Source organism: Chiloscyllium punctatum, chromosome 8 (genome assembly GCF_047496795.1).
Source record: "Chiloscyllium punctatum isolate Juve2018m chromosome 8, sChiPun1.3, whole genome shotgun sequence".
NCBI classification, from domain to species: Eukaryota; Metazoa; Chordata; class Chondrichthyes; order Orectolobiformes; family Hemiscylliidae; genus Chiloscyllium; species Chiloscyllium punctatum.
Genome location: NC_092746.1, coordinates 70,779,507 through 70,794,306, shown reverse-complemented (window position 1 = coordinate 70,794,306; position 14,800 = coordinate 70,779,507). Strand labels below are relative to the sequence as shown.

The window sequence follows — 14,800 nt, the reverse complement described above, 5'->3', positions numbered from 1 at the left end:
TGTTTCCTAACATCTCTGCTGAACAATCTGCCCCTCATTTTTAGACTATGCACTGTAATCCTCCAGCTACTGCAAATGGTTGCCTATTTAAGTTTCCTATGTGAAATGCCACTTTGATGAATATTAAATAATCTGGACTCAAACACTGCCAAACCAGCAAAAACAATCACATTTTATGTCCCAGTCAAAGCAGGGAGTAATTAAGCTCCAAGTGCTGTATAAAGATGTGGTTCTAAATCGACCTAATTTCTAACAGTTTTGGAATAATGCTCCTCACAGGAATATACTGAAGTGAATGTGGATTTTTGAGGTGTAAATGATATGAGACTACAGTATTTACAGACTGAATTGTGTGGAAAGTTGAATATTTAAGACTCATTTATATTAAACATGTAGCACTAGTATGAACCATTCGAGGTGAACCCATAGTCAGGGCCAGACTTGATAAAGCAGAATGAGATTCTGTGGAAAAGCTAGTTTTACTCAACTTTCTTCTGGAATTTGGCCATTACTACTTAAACTCAATGTGAAAAGAAATTGCTTTGGTCTTAATGCACAGTTGGAATGTGAATACGCCTCAAATAACTTAAAGGAGGTGCAGGAAGAATCCAAAATGTTCCAACATGAGGTTCCAACCATACACAATGTGAGACTAAACAAACAAAAAACTCTTAAGAAAATAATAAGTGAAAGAACAGATTCAAATCTTATCATAGCAGATGGTGGAATTTAAATTCAATACAAAATATCTGGGATTAAGTATCTATTGATGACCATGAAACCATTGTCGATTGTCAGGAAAACCCATCTGGCTAACTAATATCCTTCAGGGAAGGAAATCTGCTGTCCTCATCTGGTCTGGTCTACATGTCACTCCAGACCCACAGCAATGTGGTCAGCTCTCAACTGCCCTCTGAAATGGCCTAGCAAGCCACTCAGGTCTATCAATCACCATGACGTATAAACAAAGAAATGAAACCGGACGGACCAGCTGATATCAGTCAAGGCACCAGAAAAGACAATGGCAGAAACAGCCCTGTCAACCCTACAAAGACCTCTTCATTAAAATTTGGGGGCTAGGGCCAAAATTGGGAGAGTTGTCCCACAGGCAGGTTAAGCAGCAGCCTGACATAGTTGTACTCATGGAACCACACTTTACAGACAATGTCCCAGACATTGCCATCACCATCACCATCCCTGGATATGTCCCGTCCCAATGGCAGTATAGACCCAGTAGAGGTGGTGGCACAGTGGTAGGGAGGAGTTGCCCTGGGAATCCTCACCATTAACTACAGACCCCATGAAGTGTCATGGCTTCAGGTTAAACATGAACAAGGAAACCTCCTATTGACCACCACATAGCATCCCCACTCAGATGGTGAATCACTCCCATGTTGAACAAAACGTCGACGAAGCACTGAGGGTGGCAAGGGTGCAAAGTGTACGCTAGTGGTGGATTTCAATGTCCATCACCAAACTGTCTGGGCAACAGCATTACTGATCGAGCTGTTGGACCAGGTCTGCAGCAGGTGGTGAGGGAAAATGAATTACATCTGGAACCCTTAGAAAATCTCCATTCAAATCAGAAAATTTGGAGGGTTACAATGAAATTGAGCAAATTAATTCCTAAGGAAAAGGTAGACAGTTAACTACCTTTATGTAACTCCTGAGCAACTAATGAACTGACCCCATCCTTCCGGTGGGATGTCAGCAGAGTAGGGATTCTGAGCCTGGGGCTTCTCCACTCCATTTGCTTTTCTTTACACTTTTTTTTCCCTCTTCTCCCATTTTGTTTCTTCATCTACTCACTTCCTGTGAGAAGTTCAGTCATGGTGACGGCATCAATGGTGACAACTGAGCCCAGCGCGGACTGAAGTGGGCCCAGTGCAGACTCCAGTGGGCCCAGTGCAGACTCGAGTTACTGGATTAGTGGTGCTGGAAGAGCACAGCAGTTCAGGCAGCATCCAGGGAGCAGTAAAATCAATATTTCGGGCAAAAGCCATTCATCAGGAATAAAGGCAGAGAGCCTGAAGCATGGAGAGATAAGCTAGAGGAGGGTGGGGGTGGGGAGAAAGGAGCATAGAGTACAATAGGTGAGTGGGGGAGGGGATGAAGGTGATAGATCAGGGAGGAGGGTGGAGTGGATAGGTGGAAAAGGAGATAGGCAGGTAGGACAAGTCATGGGGACAGTGCTGAGCTGGAAGTTTGGAACTAGGGTGAGGTGGGGGAAGGGGAAATGAGGAAACTGTCGAAGTCCACATTGATGCCCTGGGGTTGAAGTGCTCCGAGGCGGAAGATGAGGCGTTCTTCCTCCAGGCGTCTGGTGGTGAGGGAGCGGCGGTGAAGGAGGCCCAGGACCCCCATGTCCTCGGCAGAGTGGGAGGGGGAGTTGAAATGTTGGGCCATGGGGCGGTGTGGTTGATTGGTGTGGGTGTCCCGGAGATGTCCCCTAAAGCGCTCTGCTAGGAGGCGTCCAGTCTCCCCAATGTAGAGGAGACCGCATCGGGAGCAACAGATACAATAAATGATATTAGTATGTGTGTGTGTGTTTTTTTGCGGGGGGTGGGGAGGTAGGGAGACACCCACAACAGACAGCAGCTTAAGCTGTGCAGACTCTTGTAGGGCAAGGGTGTTACCTTTACAGGCCTCATGAGACCAGTGAGACATCCCATCTCCAGATTGTCTACCTTCTCATTTTAAGCCTCTATCTTACCACTTGAACAATGCTGGGATTGAAGTGTTCCGAGGTGGAAGATGAGACGTTCATCCTCCAGGCGTCTGGTGGTGAGGGAGCAGCGGTGAAGGAGGCCCAGGACCTCCATGTCCTCGGCAGAGTGGGAGGGGGGGTTGAAATGTTGGGCCATGGGGCAGTGTGGTTGATTGGTGCGGGTGTCCTGGAGATGTTCCCTAAAGTGCTCTGCTAGGAGGCGTCCAGTCTCCCCAATGTAGAGGAGACCGCATCGGGAGCAATGGATACAATAAATGATATTGGTGGATGCGCAGGTAAAACTTTGATGGATGTGGAAGGCTCCTTTAGGGCCTTGGATAGAGGTGAGGGAGGAGGTGTGGGCTCAGGTTTTGCAATTCCTGCGATGGCAGGGGAAGGTGCCAGGATGGGAGGGCGGGTTGTAGGGGGGTGTGGACCTGACCAGGTAGTCACGGAGGGAACGGTCTTTGCAGAAGCTGAAAAGGGGTGGGGAGGGAAATATATCCCTGGTGGTGGGGTCTTTTTGGAGATGGCAAAAATGTCAGCGGATGATTTGGTTTATGCGAAGGTTGGTAGGGTGGAAGGTGAGCACCCAGGGGCATTCTGTCCTTGTTACAGTTGGAGGGGTGGGGTCTGAGGGCAGAGGTGCGGGATGTGGACGAGATGCGTTGGAGGGCATCTTTAACCACATGGGAAGGGAAATTGCGGTCTCTAAAGAAGGAGGCCATCTGGTGTGTTCAGACTCGAGTTAGCCCATTGCGGACTTGAGTGGGCTAGTATGGCCTCGAGTGGGCCCCAGCATGGACTGGAGTGGGCACAGTGAGGACTTGAGTGGTCCCATTGCAGACTCCAGTAGGTGCAGCGCAGGCTCAAGTGGGCCCAGGCTGACACGAATGGGCCCAGTGTGGAATTGTGGCAGAAGATTCTCTAAGATGATGGCAGACGAGTTGGCAAAGGGGCAACCATGAGACCCAGCATCGGTATTGGTATCAGTGACATGGGCCCAGCAGCAAAAAATGGCACCTGAGGATTGGCAACTTCGACATTGGTTGGGTCTCACGCTGGCAGTGGCAGAAGTGCATCACAGCAATATCGACAAAAGTGGCTTCTGCGGTTGGTATTGGAATTGGAGATATTGGGCTTCAGCTGCAGTGATGCGGTAGACCTTAATTGGTATGCCTGAACTGGACTATGATATAGGGGCGTTGGTGGGCCCAGAGCCCATTGTGGAGATACCGCCATTGTCGAGCACAAGAAGAGAGAAAGATTACTCTTTTTAAAATTATATTTAAGTCTTATATCTAAATTTTGGTTTTATATCTTAATATCTTCTGTAAGTCAAAATGGTGCAGGAGCATGGTGGCATATTACACTTTTCACTAATTATTTGTTCAATACAAGTGACAATAAATCATTGAAATTCAAATTCAAACTACTTACCTCACAGACAAACAAGCAGCAACCCATACCTCTTACATGCCCTGACTTTGACCTGTCGCTCCCTTCCCTGTGCTGGATCAGACATAACCCCTTTCCCCAGCAGTGGACTGGGCTGGACTGGACACTCTCCCGTCAGACCCGACTTGACACTATTCCTTCTCCCCAACCTCAACTCAACCGAACTGCACCCTGGGCAGACTTGATCAGCTATTCTAAACGCTGTGCCAATTGCTTTGTCAGTTTGCACCCTGACAACTTACCTACTTAGTATCACACCCCTTTCCTACCTGCCACCCTACCTACCTACATTACTACCTGCCCAGCTGGCACCTTATATATCTGCCACCATATCCCTAATCATGTGGCAATCAACATCTACCCAGCACATTCCCAGCTGGCATCCTACTTTTCCTAAAAGCTGTTCCTTTTCTCATCTGGAGGCTCACTGATGATATTATCTAGTATGGTGACAAAACATCTGAAAATGAACCTTTCAGTGAGCGAACCTATATCTAGAACCTCAACGTGAGCTACAAATCTTCTCAAAACTCACTAATAATGGCATCAATTGTGAAAAAAGAAATAACCACTTGAAGAAAAAAACAATTTGGTTCAAAATCACATTACTGTGTTAATAGCAAACTCTGGAAGGTATTAACACACATTTTAATACCTCTTGACAACAACATTCAAATCTGCAATCAAATGTTCCAAACAGAAAATGATGCACCTCAAGCCCTTTTATGGTTCTGAACTCCATCAGTTGCCTACTTTACATTTTCAATTCAATACTTCATCTTTTTTCTCTCTCACCCACTTTCCTTCCTTCATAGAGTCATAAAGTCATAGAGATGTACAGCATGGAAACAGACCCTTTGGTCCCGACCATGCCGACCAGCGATCCCAACCCAATCTAGTCCCACCTGCCAACACCCAGCCCATATCCCTCAAAACCCTTCCAATTCATATACCCATCCAAATGCCTTTTAAATGTTGCAATTGTACCAGCCTCCACCACTTCCTCTGGCAGCACATTCCATACACATAACACCCTCTGTGTGAAAATGTTGGCCCTTAGGTCTCTTTTATATCTTTCCCCTCTCACCCTAAACCTATGCCCTCTAGTTCTGGACTCCCCCACCCCAGGAAGAAGATTTTGTCTATTTATCCTATCCATGCCCCTCAAAATTTTGTAAACCTCCATCAGGTCATCCCTCAGCCTCTGACACTCCAGGGAAAACAGCCCCAGCGTGTTCAGCCTCTCTCCATAGCTCAAATCCTCCAACCCTAGCAACATCCTTGTAAATCGTTTCTGAACCCTTTCAAGTTTCACATCATCTAACTGATGTCCTGTACAGCCGCAACATGAACTCCCAACTCCTGTACTCAATACTCTGACCAAAAAAATGAAAGCATACCAAACGCCTTCTTCACGATGCTGTCTACCTGCGCCTCCACTTTCAAGAAACTATGAACCTGTATTCCAAGGTCTCTTTGTTCAGCAACACTCCCTAGGACCTTACCATTAAGTGTATAAGTCCTGCTAAGATTTGCTTTCCCAAAATGCAGCATCTCACATTTATCTGTATTAAACTCCATCTGCCACTTCTCGGCCCATTGGCCCATCTGATCAAGATCCTGTTGTAATCTAAGGTAACCTTCTTCGCTGTCCCATTTTGGTGTCATCTGCAACCTTTCTAACTGTACCTGTTATGCTCGTATGCAAATCATTTATGTATATGACAAAAAGTAGAGGACCCAGCACTGATTCTTGTGGCACTCCACTGGTCACAGGCCTCCAGTCTGAAAAACAACCCTCCCCCACCACCCTCTGTCTTCTACCTTTGAGCCAGTTCTGTACCCAAATGGCTAGTTCTTCCTGTATTCCGTGAGATCTAACCTTGCTAATCAGTCTCCCATGGGGAACTTTGTCGAATGCCTTACTGAAGTCCATATAGATCACATCTACCACTCTGCCCTCATCAATCCTCTTTGTTACTTCTTCAAAAAACTCAATCAAATTTGTGAGACAAATCCATGTTGACTATCGCTAATCAGTCCTTGCCTTTCCAAATACATGTACATCATGTGCCTCAAGATTCCTTCCAACAATTTGCCCACCACCGGCATTAGGCTCACTGGTCTATAGTTCCCTGGCTTGTCCTTACCACCCTTCTTAAACAGTGGCACCACGTTAGCCAACCTCCAGTCTTCCTGCACCTCACCTGTGACTATCGATGATACAAATATCTCAGCAAGTGGCCCAGCAATCACTTCTCTAGCTTCCCACAGAGTTTTAGGGTACACCTGATCAGATCCTGGGGATTTATTCACCTTTATGGGTTTCAAGACATCCAGCACTTCCTCCTCTGTAATATGGACATTTTGAAGGTATTGCCATCTATTTCGCTACTTTCTATCTCTTCCATATCCTTTTCCACAGTAAATACTGATGCAAAATATTCGTTTAGTATCTCCCCCATTTTCAGTGGCTCCACACAAAGGCTGCCTTGCTGATGTTTTTAATTGTCACAACGTACTTCCTGTCGTGTTCATCATCGTGCCCCATTCCAACCATCATGTATTTCTCATTAACTCCAATGTATTTCATTTCCATACTTTTCAAAATACTTTCCTTTTATTAAATTTAATCAATGGATGTCAATGTTGTTGGTATTCCAAATGCGACCAATGATGCAACTAACAGAGTCACCCATCAATGTTGCAAAGACAATAGACAATAGGTGTAGGAGTAGGCCATGCGGCCCTTCGAGCCAGCACATCCAATCATTATGATCATGGCTGATCATCCTCAATCAGTATCCTGTTCCTGCCTTATCCCCATAACCCTTGATTCCACTATCCTTAAGAGTTCTATCCAACACTTTCTTGAAAGAGTTTATTCATTTATTTCCCCATACTGTCCACAGCACATTAGCTACACTGCTGACATAAATGGTCACCAGTTCAGGTTTGATGAATTCCTAGAGGTCCAAAACCAATGCATATGAAATCTGGACATGTTGTATGCAGTCACATGACATCAGATCACTGCAATTTGCAAATATTATTATCCAACAGTTTTTTAAATGTACTTACACATGTGGATGATCTAAAAAAAATGCAAAATTTTGATTGCATTTGAGACACATCAAAATAAATAAATTCCCAGCCACTGAATGGCATGGGCCATGCCAAAAGGTTTGGCAGAATCACATGAGATGGCCAGTGAGAAGCAAAAATCCCATTTTCCAACCAAGTGTTGAATCGTGAGATGAAATTCTCACCAGTGAGTGACAAGTGGCCTACTTGCATGTATTAACATCCTGAGTATTACTTAATTTCATCTCATTGATATACAGTTTCCCATTCTCCCAGCACAGCACCAATCATTCTCTGTCCAACATGTCCAGGACAAATAAACAAACCATGCAGGAAAGCTGTGACCTGCCAGCATTTCACTGGGCGCATTATTGGCTTTTAAAGAGGAGAGAGGGACCAGAAATTCCTCGAAGTCCCAGCAGGGGGCAGTACTTTGGCTTGCAGGGAGTGGGAGAATACAATGGGAGGAGTGCCATAAAGACTGTTCTTAAGAAGCCGCGTCAGAGTCACAAAAGTAACGTTGTATCTCACTCAACAGATATAGCCAGACCTGCTGAATTTTACCAGCATTTATACAAAATCATGAAAGGTTTGAACAGAGCAGATAGGGAGAAAGTGTTCCCATCAGTAGAAGAATCACAGCCAAGCAGGAGCAGATTTTTAAACATTGGCATAAAAGCAGTGGAGACATGAGGAAAATCTTTTTCATGCAGCATGTATTTAGGATTTGGAATGCATTGTCTGAGAGTGGATGCAGATTCAATTCAGATATTTTAGTGAAACTGGATTATTACCTGAAGCGAACGAATGCACAGGACAACAGGGAGAGAACCAGGGAGTGACACAAGGTCATTTTCTCCTTTGGACAGACAACAGAGACATACCTAACTAGACATTCTAATATCTCCAGTAATAGTAGATTCTTATTTTGCTTGGTACATTCAGTAGATTATTTTTAGATGTGAGAAGTTTCAATTGACAACTTAATTCCATCAACAGAGTAGTTGTTGAATGATGGGAAACAGTTGATTAGTTTCCCCATACATGCAATTAATTGGTAGAGATTTGGAGATAATAGTGAATCCAGTTTTTGGGCATCTCCAGAGACCTTAGATTAGTCATAAGATACCTTTCAGTTCTGGATGCACCACTGTGTAAAGGTTCTTCATTGTTAAAGGCGATTGACCAGAGTATAATAAATCAAGTTCCAAACTTTAACTAAATTGATTTAAATTCTGATAATTCACAACTGAAATCAGCTCACACAGACAAAAATGACAGGAAAGGTTTATTACCTTTGCAAATGTCAGCAACATGTTAAGAAATGACGCGTTGTTCATCAGCTTTGAAGCTTCACCCCATGAAGGTTTCACACAAGGTCGATCTGGATCAAGAGTCACAGAATCTACTTTTCTTTGGAAGAGAAGCAGCACACAGTCCATGATTCGCATGATCAAGTGAGGTGGTTTGCCTAACTTGCGCACTGTGGCAATATCAGCAGGTTTGATAGTCTGGAAATATTTTAAAGCAATGTATATTATTATTTCAGTTAAAGACTTCTAATCCCATTCATTAACAATGCAAACAATCACTAATAAAGATTCTGTTAAGTTACTGTTTAATATACTAGTTAAGCACACTGGTATATATCCAGCACACTAATGTTCCAAAACAGAAATTGCTCAAGAAATAATTCTGAAGAAGAATCACTGGACTTGAAATGTTAACTGTATTCTCTTCAAAGATGCTGCCAGACCTGCTATGTTTCTGCAGAAGTTACTGCTCTTGTTTCAGATTTCCACAGTTCTTCATTTTATATTCTTATTGCAACACTGCAAAATGCATATTAATATAAATACATCACAGGGTAACCACTGACTTCATGGGAGAAAATGAGGACTGCAGATGCTGGAGATCAGAGTCAAAAGTGTAACTGTCCTGCTCCTCGGACACTGTCTTCACGCTTATGTGTTATGTAAATGCACATGCTCTAAAACGCAGTCAATCTGTGGCAAAAATTAAAATTTATCCACATAGTTTCTCAAATTAACTTTGAATGATGAATTTAAGGAAAATTATTGTTGCCGTGGTATGTCCAAGATATACAATATTTGTTTGGTCCATCTGCCAACTCATACTCAGGAAATCTAAGCAAACACACAATTGTTTGTTGTGGTTCTGTTCGCTGAGCTGGGAATTTGTGTTGCAGACGTTTCGTCCCCTGTCTAGGTGACATCCTCAGTGCTTGGGAGCCTCCTGTGAAGCGCTTCTGTGATGTTTCCTCCAGCATTTATAGTGATTTGTACCTGCTGCTTCCGGTTGTCAGTTCCAGCTGTCTGCTGCAGTGGCCGGCATATTGGGTCCAAGTCGATGTACTTGTTGATTGAATCTGTGGATGAGTGCCATGCCTCTAGGAATTCCCTGGCTGTTCTCTGTTTGGCTTGTCCTATAATAGTAGTGTTGTCCCAGTTGAACTCATGTTGCTTGTCATCTGAGTGTGTGGCTGCTAAGGATAGCTGGTCATGTCGTTTCGTGGCTAGTTGGTGTTCATGGATGCGGACTGTTAGCTGTCTTCCTGTTTGTTCTATGTAGTGTTTTGTGCAGTCCTTGCATGGGATTTTGTACACTACATTGGTTTTGCTCATGCTGGGTATTGGGTCCTTCATCCTGGTGAGATGTTGTCTGAGAGTGGCTGTTGGTTTGTGTGCTGTTATGAGTCCTAGTGGTCGCAGTAGTCTGGCTGTCAGCTCAGAAATGTTTTTGATGTATGGTAGTGTGGCTAGTCCTTTGGGTTGTGGCATGTCCTCATTCCATTGTCCTTCCCTTAGGCATCTATTGATGATATTGCGGGGGTATCCGTTTTTGGCGAATACATTGTATTCTTCTTCTTCTTCTTCTTTTTGCAGTTCTGGTGTACTGCAGTGTGTTGTGGCCCTTTTGAACAGTGTCTTGATGCATCCATGAACACCACCTAGCCACGAAACGACATGACCAGCTATCCTTAGTAGCCACACACTCAGATGACAAGCAACATGAGTTAGACTGGGACAACACTACTATTATAGGACAAGCCAAACAGAGATCAGCCAGGGAATTCCTAGAGGCATGGCACTCATTCACAGATTCAATCAATAAGCACATCGACCTGGACCCAATATACCGGCCACTACAGTGGACAGCTGGAACTGACAACCGGAAGCGGCAGGTACAAATCACTATAAATGCTGGAGGAAACATCACAGAAGCACTTTACAGGAGGCTCCCAAGCACTGAGGATGTCACCTAGACAGGGGACGAAACGTCAGCAACACAAATTCCCAGCTTGGTGAACAGAACCACAACAATGAGCACCCGAGCTACAAATCTTCTCCCAAACTTTGAAAACAATTTTTTACAATTAGAACATGACATTAAAAGGTTGTAAAAAGACAGAAACAGATTTCTAGCGCTTTTTCTCATCAACTATTACATATTTAAATATCACTTTAAAAAAGCAAGACATTGAAGCTTTTTGTCTTGCACTCATCAGGACTGAAACATAACAAAAAGTCAATAATAGAAAGGCAGCAACAATGTATACAGTATGAGAAGAGACTGTTGATTGGTTGGCATGGAAATGCAACAGGAACTGTTAATCGTATTTCTTTGATGGCAATTCAATTTATATATTAAGCTTCATTTGGCAAGAGTTTTGTCTGCAATGATCTGCTCCAGCCCATAGTCTTATATGAGATCTTCCATAAGATATATGTTGAATTGTCACAGTTCTCCCATCACATTAATGCATTTCTGGCTTGACAATAGCAATCTGGGAACAGGATAAGGGATGGCGATGTGTCCTGAGAGTAGCATATGGGAATGTACTGATTGGGACGTAATCCCAGACAACTCCATTGGCAGTAACTGTCTGCAGCTTGTGCAACTTCAACTCAGAGTTATCGAGCTAATGTTTGAGCTGCAGGCATCACAAGTCATTGGGAAGTTAACAAGATGACCTTCGCATCCCTGAGGATAAGCAGAACTTCAGAGGGGGTCAATGGTCAACGTCAGGTAGTTGTGATTGTGAGTCAGGCAGTTATAGGGGACCAACATATAGTGATGGAGAAGCCTTATCCCAACAGAACAGGAGATGCTGACTACTGTATGAATGCGGAGAAGCATAGTTGTGTAGGTGATCAAATTTATCATGGCACCACAGTGCAGGATGCCTTTCGATGCAAGGGCAGAAAGGAATAAGGTATTATAAGAGACAATATATATCAGGGAAACCTGACCCAGATCTAGAATTTAGGTGATAATCACAATTTCATGATGGATATGGAGGAATATTAGCTCACATCCACTCTCAGTGTAAATACCTCTGTTGCTCAGGCTGCTATTTTTGTTGGAATGAGATAAAACTCACATACAGCAGCAATCTTTGACAGACAGCAACATCAGCCATGTCTATGCAAACAAATTATGTTATGATTCAGTGGCAGATAGGTGCTGGAAGCAACTAGCTTCATGCAAACCCCTGCATGAGGATTTACTGTCACAGGAATCTCTTTCTGGCAATCTCAGAAGAAAAGAGTTTCGTTGGCATCCTTGCTTCATTACCACAATAACCAATGGTATTTACAGAACACATTCAGCAGCTTAAAATACCTCCAAGCACTTCACAAGAGCATGTCAGATAAAAACTGACACCAAGCCAAAGAAGGTGAACACTAAGACAAAGATTCAAATGGCTGATCCAAGAGGCAGCCTTTAAGCAGCATCTTAAAAAAGAAGAGATAGGTATAACTATTTGTGACAGGATTCCAGTACTTAGCAACCAGACAGCTAAAGGCTCAGCTGTCAATTATGGAGCAAAGGAAGTTGGTGATACACAAGAGATCAAAACTTAAGTGTTGTAGAGCTTGAGAGAAATGCACAGATAGGGAAGTTACAGCAGTACAGGGTGCTGCTATCAAGGGATTTTGTGAAAAGTAGACAAGATGACACATAGATATGTCATCTCTTGGTGACAGATTTACAGACACCTGTAATCAAAGGGGTAGCTCATGCTGTGGAAGTAAAGGTCAGTATTTACACTACTGGATCTTCCATGCCTCCATTCCAGTGACAAAGTAAATTGATTTTTATCTTCACAAAAAGGGTAAGAGGTGCCTATTCCAACATCTTTCAGCTATTTGTTTACAGACTCCATTTCATTCTTCCATGTTGGTTTTGCTTTGATATTCATCCTAAAAAAGTTAAAACTTAATTCCTGATGCAGCCTCATTTCAAAGTTGCCTTGCTCTCTTTTAACTGGAGGTGCCAGCTCCTATTCCAAAATATTACAGGTAGCCATATTCTCTGTGTCTGGCACCAGTGGTGCAAAAACATATTTAAATTATATACCTGAGCTGCACTTGACGTTAGCAGAAAGCACAGCTCTCCATTTTCCCAGCATGTAGTGCAGCAGATGCAATGTGACCACTGTAGCAGTTACACAAATGATCACAATGTCAACTTCATAAAAATTACGAGTGTGAGAAAATTGACAGTTATTGAATAAAGGGTAAAAACAATGACTACACATGCTGGAAATCAGATTCTGGATTAGTAGTGCTGGAAGAGCACAGCAGTTCAGGCAGCATCCGAGGAGAAGTAAAATTGACGTTTCGTCAAAAGCCCTTCATCGGCCTGCTGTTATAATCAAGTAGTTTCAGAACAAGACGACCAAAGCTGAAGGTTGAGAACTGAAATTTAAATAACTTATGGAACTAAAACAACACTGAATCATTTCCAACTGTTATGAGAAAATCAAAAGAAACAAGAGCAGGAAAAGGTTATTCAGTCCATCAAGCCTGCCCTATCATTTTTTTTTCTATTTTATTGTTTATGAGATGTGGGAACCTTTGCCTATGTCTGTATTCACAAGCAGAATGTATTTTAAAGGATGCATTCTAAATGGCAGTACCCCTACCAATCAGAGTCCACTTGCCAACCAATCAGCACTTTCTTCTCAGTATAAATGCTGGTTTTTCAAGCGAATTACTATTCTTGTGAAATGTCCTGATGAGTGAAGATGAAATGATTCAACAAAATGTGTTATTTTCAGGAGTACAAAATGGATTTCAGCAAAAATCAGCTGCTAAGGAATAAATGAAGGTTTCACTGCATATAATTGTGCCATTAAGACACACTGTCTCTACTTAATAAAAGATCAAAGGTTAGTAACATATTCATTAAAAATACTTTATTTTTATTATATAGGTGCCACAAATCCTTTGCGTGGGAATCAGGCAGCTTTTGGGAACGTTGGCTAAGGAGAAGGTTGTATATAAACAATGCCTAAACCCAATAGAGCTGTCCACCTTGTCACAACTTGTCAATAAGGGAAGGGGTTTGTGTCATGGTAGTAATCAGGAGACCCAGGTTAATGTTCTGTGAACAATGATTCAAATCCCACTGTGGCAAATGTTGAAATTCGTATTCAATAAAATGTGTAATTAAAAATGCCAGCCTCATTGTAACCATTGTCAATTGTCACATCAGAAAACCTATTAGGTTCAATAGTGCCCTTTAGGGAGTGGAAACAGCTATCCCTACCTGGTGTGGTCTCCACGTAATTCAAGACCCACATTAATATAGTTGACTCTCATCTCTCCTCTGAAATGGCCCCAGGAAGTCACTTGGGTCAAGACAAATTTAAGGACAGGCAAGAAATTCTGGTTAAGCCAGAGATATCCACGTTTTATGAATGCATAAGAAAGTGCTGACCTGTTACCAAGTACCAGCTATCAAAAAATGCCAAAACTTGTATTTAGAGACTGAGATTGCTTATCTCAATCAAGTAGATGTAGATGTAGATGTAGATGATGTAGAAATTTTCAAAGTAGAATATATGTGCATGTGTACTTGTGACCATTCAATGACTTGGTATTGTAGGTGACAAGGAAGGCAGTGGTAGGTAGAAATAGTCAGTAAGTTGGCATAGGAGAATGAGGGGTCATTTAGTTGCATGTGTTGACATGGGTGTGTCAGGAGAGTAATGATGTGAGGCAATGTGAGGATGAGAGATATAAAATATTTCTTCCCTTTTGGATAGGCAGATATCCCTTTGGATCTGGATCCAGGATGTTTTTGGTGAAGTTAAGTCACTGTTTGGGACAGGTAAAATACCTTTTGATGGAGATACTGCAGACTTTGGGGTTGTGAAAAGACATGTTTGTGCATAAGCAGTGCATAAACTCATTGAGGCTGAAAAGTTATCAAAAAACTGTCCAAACCATTCATATTTTTAAAAAAAGAAACAGTGCTAGGTATTTCAAAATGTTTATTTATTTAAAACAATTATAGGATTTGTGCTGTGTGACTGATTTCCCAAGCTATAATTTTCACAATGGGGTATTTAGTGATGGACAGCTCCAACTGCTTATTGAATGGAAATGTTGACATACTTGACAATGGTTAAGTGTATTTTTTATTCACAGAAAGGGAAAACACTACAGATGCTGAAAATACGAAACTAATACAGAGAATGCTGGAGAAACTCATCAGATTAGGCAGCATCTGTGGATA

General features: G+C 42.6%; 1 protein-coding gene across 1 annotated transcript in view; it reads right to left on the bottom strand.

The window, feature by feature from the left end:
* dnah5l (dynein, axonemal, heavy chain 5 like) overlaps positions 1-14,800 on the bottom strand; it is a 367,508-nt gene that overhangs the window by 121,084 nt on the left and 231,624 nt on the right. The window contains exon 59 of the mRNA XM_072575753.1: positions 8,545-8,760. Coding sequence (XP_072431854.1) covers positions 8,545-8,760 — 216 coding nt within the window. The remainder of the gene's footprint in view (positions 1-8,544; positions 8,761-14,800) is intronic.